The 6,411-nt window shown below is 45.7% G+C and overlaps 1 protein-coding gene across 1 annotated transcript in view; it reads left to right on the top strand.

Annotated features, from left to right (window-relative positions):
• Window positions 1-402: 402 nt before the first annotated feature.
• TMEM245 (transmembrane protein 245) overlaps window positions 403-6,411 on the top strand; it is a 109,545-nt gene continuing 103,536 nt past the window's right edge. The window contains exon 1 of the mRNA XM_011954613.1: window positions 403-502. Coding sequence (XP_011810003.1) covers window positions 403-502 — 100 coding nt within the window. The remainder of the gene's footprint in view (window positions 503-6,411) is intronic.

The following is a 6,411-nucleotide window of genomic DNA, read 5'->3' as shown; positions in this document are numbered from 1 at the left end:
ATGATTTTGATCTGAAGCTTGAAAGATGAATGGGAATTATCCAGATAGGCAAGAGGGAAGAGCTGGGGCTCAATCATCTAGGGCATCATGTACCATGCGAAAGCTTCCATTCTTTTGGCGATGGAGAAGCACCAGCAATTCATTTTTAGCAAAGGAGTGACATGACTAAGTGTCTATTTTAGAAATATAATCCTTGTAGTGAGAGGGACAAGATTGGGAGCAAAGACACCTATTAGGAGAGCATTTTACAGCTGAGACACCACAAAAGTGGTGAGTACAGACTGGAGAGTTATGTATCTGTCTGGAAGGCTGGTGCTATGAAGATATAAAAGATGTCCAATGTGTGGTTGTTTGTCTAAGGAGCTCAGTGTGCTCCTGGCAGTTGTTGCACAACTGCACGGGATGCCAAATGTAAATAGTGCCCCCAAATGTGAATTGTATCCCTGGAATTGTGCAAAGTGGTGGCCCTGGACCATGGAGAGATACCACAATGCAGTCCCGGGTAGAGCCTTGCTCTGTCGCCCAGGCTGGGGTGCAGTGGCGCGATCTCGGCTCACTGCAACCTCTACCTCCCAGGATCAAGCGATTCTCCTGCCTCAGCTTCCCTAATAGCTGGGATTACAGGTGCCCACCACCGTGCCTGGCTAATTTTTGTATTTTTAGTAGAGACGGGGCTTCATCATGTTGGTCAGGCTGGTCTTGAACTCCTGACCTCAGGTGATCCGCCCGCCTTGGCCTCCCAAAGTGCTGGGATTACAGGTGTGAGCCACCATGCCTGGCCTCTGGGTGTTAAATATATGTTATTCTCCAATTTAATCTTTACTGCCACCCTGTGAACAAGGATCATGCACCATTTATAGATGAGGAACTGAGCTCAGAGATGCTATGTAACTTGTCCGGGATTATACAGATAATAAGTGGCAGATTTGGAATCTGAATGCATGTCACCCTGATTTCATTTTCACATGATCACTTCTTCTGCATTTTACATACTACTTTATACACAATGCACATACCACATTGTAAGCACTGGACTTTGCACAAAGCAGATACTCAGCACACCTTAGTAAATGTTTGTGGAGACACTTGGAGAGCTCTAAGACAGACACAATGCTGGAGAATCCTCTCCCTGCCTGTGTTTGTAATATCTCTGGTGGATGTTATCTTGATACCTTGGGAGTTGGTAGACATCAGTTGTTTAAGAGATACCCCTTATCTTTTCTAGGACAAAACTAAGAGTTACCCCGAGAGTCACTGTCAGATTCTCACCATGTCAGAGACACTGTGCTACTGTTTTATACATACTTTCTTATTTCACCTTCACAGCCATTTTTATAAATCAGGAAACTTTCTGTTGCAAGTAATAGAAACCTAACTAAAACTGGCTTAAATAATTACAAAATTCATTCATTCACGCAACTGGAAGGCAAGAGGCAGTGTGGTCTCCAGGGTCAGCTTGATCTACTACTCTGAATGTCTTTCACTTCTACTGTATTCTGCGTGCCGATGGAGGCTGTTTGTCCCTGAGGTTGTTGGAGTGAGTTGTCATGTTAAGGCCAACAGAGAGAATCCGAAGTAACCTCGTATTTTGGAGGAGACATCTAAAATCATATGACCTTTGACCTAGAGATTTGAGTGGACAATTGACTTCTTTCTCAAGTTTAGTTTTTAGGTCCTATGTCCCAGTATTTTAATTTTTCTCTGCTCTCAACCACATGGATGCTCAGTAGAAACATCGCCAGGTTTCAGTATCATTTCTCGCAGGAAGCACAGACAGTCTTTTTTGAAAGGACGCCACTCATTCATTCTCTTGCTCAGCAAACACTGAGTTCCTACTCAGTATGTCCTATGCTGTGTCAGGTGCTGGGCCCATGGAAATGAAGAAAACCCAGTCCCTGTTCTCGAGGAGCTCTGAAGGGAGACAGACACATAAACCACTAACTTTGACTGCAGTGTGGTGAGGACAATCTCAGGAGGGGTGAGTGAAACCCTGTGTGAACCCAACCTTGTGCTAGGCCACATAAAGACTAGTCTAGTTAGATTCTCATGCTTCAGCCTTCATTTCTGTTAGAGTTTCATTGACTAGAAATGCTGAGTGACACCTGTCAGTCCTCTGGCTTTGGCCAGTAGAACCATCTTGAAATGCTCAGCAATTTTCACTTTCACTGAGACTTGGAAGCAAAGCACCATGACAGGGCATTTTTTTATTTGCTGAGTTGTTGCTAAATTGTGGCCCAACACAATTTAGGCAGCATTAACACCCCATGTGCTGTCCCACTTCTGCTTGCATCCACTGATAAATGCTGTTGTTGTGTAACATGGGAGCTCTCATTTTGTAACTAGAGGAAGAGAGTTTTTGGTTGGAGCAGGACAGAGAGGAGGGTTCAGTCTTTGTTCTCTCACTGATCCATTGGATGGGTTTTGAACCCCTGTGGTTAGAGGACTGAAGGCCAGACATGGAAGGAACTATTCATGAGAGGAGTTATAAACACTGGGCATTGGCCAGGCACTGTGGCTCATGCCTGTAATCCCAGCACTTTGGGAGGCTGGGGTAGGTGGATCACTTGAGGTCAGGGGTTCAAGACCAGCCTGGTCAACATGGTGAAACCCCATCTCTACTAAAGATACAAAAAATTACCCGGACGGGGTCATGTGTGCCTGTAATGCCAGCACTTTGGGAGGCTGGGGTAGGTGGATCACTTGAAGTCAGGAGTTCAAGACCAGCCTGGTCAACATAGTGAAACCCTGTCTCTACTGAAAACACAAAAACTTAGCTGGGTGTGGTCATGTTGTGTGCCTGTAATCCCAGCTACTCGGGAAGCTGAGGCTGGAGAATCGCTTGAACCCAGGAGGCGGAAGTTGCAGTGAGCTGAGATTGCATCACTGCACTCCAGCCTAGGTGACAGAGCAAGACTCTGTCTCAAAAAAACAAAACAAAACAAAAAATAACCAAAAAACGAAAACACTGGCACACTGACCTACTTTAGGGATTGGGTGACAAAATATTTGTCAAGCGAGGGAGAAAGACTTTTTCGCCTTATCAGAATTAAATGCAGCCCTGCTTTGGTACCTTGAGGATTAGAAGTTTGGGAGTATCCAGGATCTGGGGATAATCATACAGGCACCAGAAATCTTCTGATGGGCACTAGACTCAGTTGAGCTATGTGGGTAGCAGGGTGGTTGGTAGCAGCTGACTCGTGTCTCTGGGTATATGTGAGGCACCCCTTTTGGGACCCCCCATAGAAATCACCAAGGACTTTTTAGGAAGGAGGTTGAGGCCTTTGTTATTACGTAGATGGGGGCTTAAGTCAGTGTAACATGGACTGAAGGCAAATATGACCATACTTTATAACTGTAATCCCAGAAAGCCTGAACAAATAAAGAAACAAAGTAAAATGTAGGAACAACTGAAACAAAAATATTTACAGAGTCAAACTGTAACTGAGTACTCTCATTTTTTCTGAGAGATAGTTTATTCTTTCTCTCTTCTTTTTTCGTTCCCCTAGTTTCTCGTTTCCTACTTAGCCCTTTAAAAAGGCAAATGTAGGCCAGGTGCAGTGGCTCATGCCTGTAATCCCAGCACTTTGGGAGGCTGAGGTGGGTGGATCACATGAAGTCAGGAGTTGGAGACCAGCCTGGACAACATGGTGAAACCCTGTCTCTACTAAAACTACAAAAATTGGCCAGGCGCAGTGGCTCATGCCTGTAATCCCAGCACTTTGGGAGGCTGAGGTGGGTGGATCACATGAAGTCAGGAGTTGGAGACCAGCCTGGTCAACATGGTGAAACCCCGTTAAAAAAAAAAAAAATTAGCTGGGTATGGTGGCGGGTGCCTGTAATCCCAGCTATTTGGGAGCCTGAGGCAGGAGACTCCTTTGAAGCCGGGAAGTGGAGGTTGCAGTGAGCCGAGATTGCACCATTGCACTCCAGCCTGGGTGACAAGAGCGAGACTCTGTCTCATAAATAAATAAATAAATAAATAAATAATTTAATAAAGGTAAATATAGCCTTTTACCTTGTCTTCACCAGACAGTCCCTATAGGGCAGGTTCATCTAACTATGTGCTTAGGCGCTCCAGAAAGGAACTCTCACCCACCAGGAGGATTCCTCAAGAGATAACATCCAATTTCTACAAAACTCCCTCCCACCAGGAGACTGCCTTGAGAAATGTGAAACTCTCTTCCATCTGGGGGGTTTTTGGCTTAGTCCCGCAGACGAAGGTGCCAGCAGTCACCAGCTTGACCACCCAGTAGATAAGGCATGCAGACCCCTCCCTCGACAACTGCTTGCTTCCTTCAATTTAAAAGTGCCTGCTTTCAGAGATCGAGACCATTCTGGCTAACAGGGTGAAACCCCGTCTCTACTGAAAAACAGAAAAAAGTAGCCGGGCGTGGTGGCGGGCGCCCGTAGTTCCAGCTACTCGAGGAGGCTGAGGCAGGTGAATGGCGTGAACCCGGGAGGCAGAGCTTGCAGTGAGCCGAGATCGCGCCAATGCACTCCAGCCTGGGCGACAGAGCAAGACTCTGTCTCAAAAAAAAAAAAGAAAAAATAAAAAAATAAAAAAGGCCTGCTTTCTGCTCCACAAGTACCCTTAGGGAGGAAACCTGTACTTCTTCCCCTGAGCTAGCTTTGGAATACATCACTTTCTTTATGCCGGACCTTGCTCTTGTTAATTGGAATCTGCAAGTGGTGAGCAGCTAACCCTGCGTTATTTCAGATGTATTCAGATTCCAAAGGCCATCGGAAATACTGAGACCTGAAACTTACAAACGAGATGGATAGGGAATTACTTTTTCCTTTACTTCCTTTACTAAATCCCTTTGTCTCCAAAATCTATCAAGCAATAGTTTCTTTATCTGAAAACTGTGGATTATGATACCTGTCTTGTCTGCTTTAGAAGGGAAACAAAAATTATGTTGAAATTAATAGGAATACTTATTGAAACAGGAAAGGGATAACTTGCAGGGTTTGAAGCAATCATATGTTGAGTACTCAGTCAAGGCTTTCTTAATTTTTTTTTAAAATGAAAACGTTAATTGGGATATTTTATGGGTAGCGGGCTTGGATCCCAGCACTTTTCCAATAGGAGAACAGAAGCACCTTGTAACGCCCCAGAGTTTCCTTCTCCCCCCCTCCAGCAATAACCCTAAAGCAAAAGCTATTATTATTATCATCGCCTTGTGACAGAGGAAAACTTGAGATTGGGGGCTTAACTGACTTGACATCAAGTCTCAAAAAGAAACAGTGGCAGTTTGAGACTTTGATCTATGACTCTTTAAGGGTTTAGATTGCTTTCCACAGCGAAACCTGCACAAACAGTTGTCAACAGCTGCTGCAAATTACAGGCTTCTGAGGAGCATTTAAAAATGCCAAGAGTTCTTTCCTCAGGCCAAATACTATGGTAGATAAAAGTATAGCCTTGGCCGGGCGCGGTGGCTCAAGCCTGTAATCCCAGCACTTTGGGAGGCCGAGACGGGTGGATCACGAGGTCAGGAGATCGAGACCATCCTGAGCTACACGGTTGAAACCCAGTCTCTACTAAAACTACAAAAAATCAGCCAGGCATGGTGGCTCACGCCTGTGGTCCCAGCTACTCAGGAGGCTGAGGGACGAGAATTGCTTGAACCAGGGAGGCAGAGGTTGCAGTGAGCTGAGATCGCGCCACTGCACTCCAGCCTGGGCGACAGAGCTAGACTCCGTCTCCAAAAAAAAAAAAAAAAGTATAGCCTTTGGAGCCGGAATCCCTGAGTTTGAATCTTGCCTGTGCCATTTGGTAGCTGTGTGACTCTGGCTACGTACTTAACGACTCTGTCTCAGTTTTTCTGTTCGTAAAATTGAGGATAATAACACCTTCGTAGGGTTGTTTCAAGGATTAAATGAGTTAATAGGAGTGAGCCACTTAGAATATGGCCTATTATATGGTAATCTCTATTTAAAATCCTGTCAGATACACCAAAGCAAACACTTTAAAAGTATCTGTTAAATAAATCACTAAAATAGAATCGGGGCATTGGTTCTTTAAAAGTACTCCCTCACAGTATTCTAGTATGCAGCTTGGGTTTTAATATCTGAATGTGGCGCCTTTTGGGATCTCGCCTCGCGAGAAATTGACATTAACGAATGAGTGAAAGGAGCTTTTTTCCCCCGTCTCCCCCGCCCCCTCCAGGAAGATGTAGACCCTACAAACTTGTTACCAGGCCCATGCGGAAACCAAGGGGGCGGACGCGTTCTCCCCATTCCCCTTTGGGAGTTGTAGTTTCCTTTAAGCGCTTGGTGGTCCTAAAAAACCCACTGTGGAACTACAACTCCCACAATCCCGCGCGCCTCCCGCCCTGCCTCCCGCCCGCGATTCTCGCCCGGCTCCCATTACCGCCCCTCGGGGGCGGCTGTGGCGGAGGGATGATGGCCGAC

The sequence above is a fragment of the Colobus angolensis genome, unplaced genomic scaffold, assembly GCF_000951035.1.
Source record: "Colobus angolensis palliatus isolate OR3802 unplaced genomic scaffold, Cang.pa_1.0 Scaffold386, whole genome shotgun sequence".
Classification (NCBI taxonomy): Eukaryota; Metazoa; Chordata; class Mammalia; order Primates; family Cercopithecidae; genus Colobus; species Colobus angolensis.
Note: the sequence above shows the minus strand (reverse complement) of the source record. Positions and strands in the feature narration are given on the sequence as shown.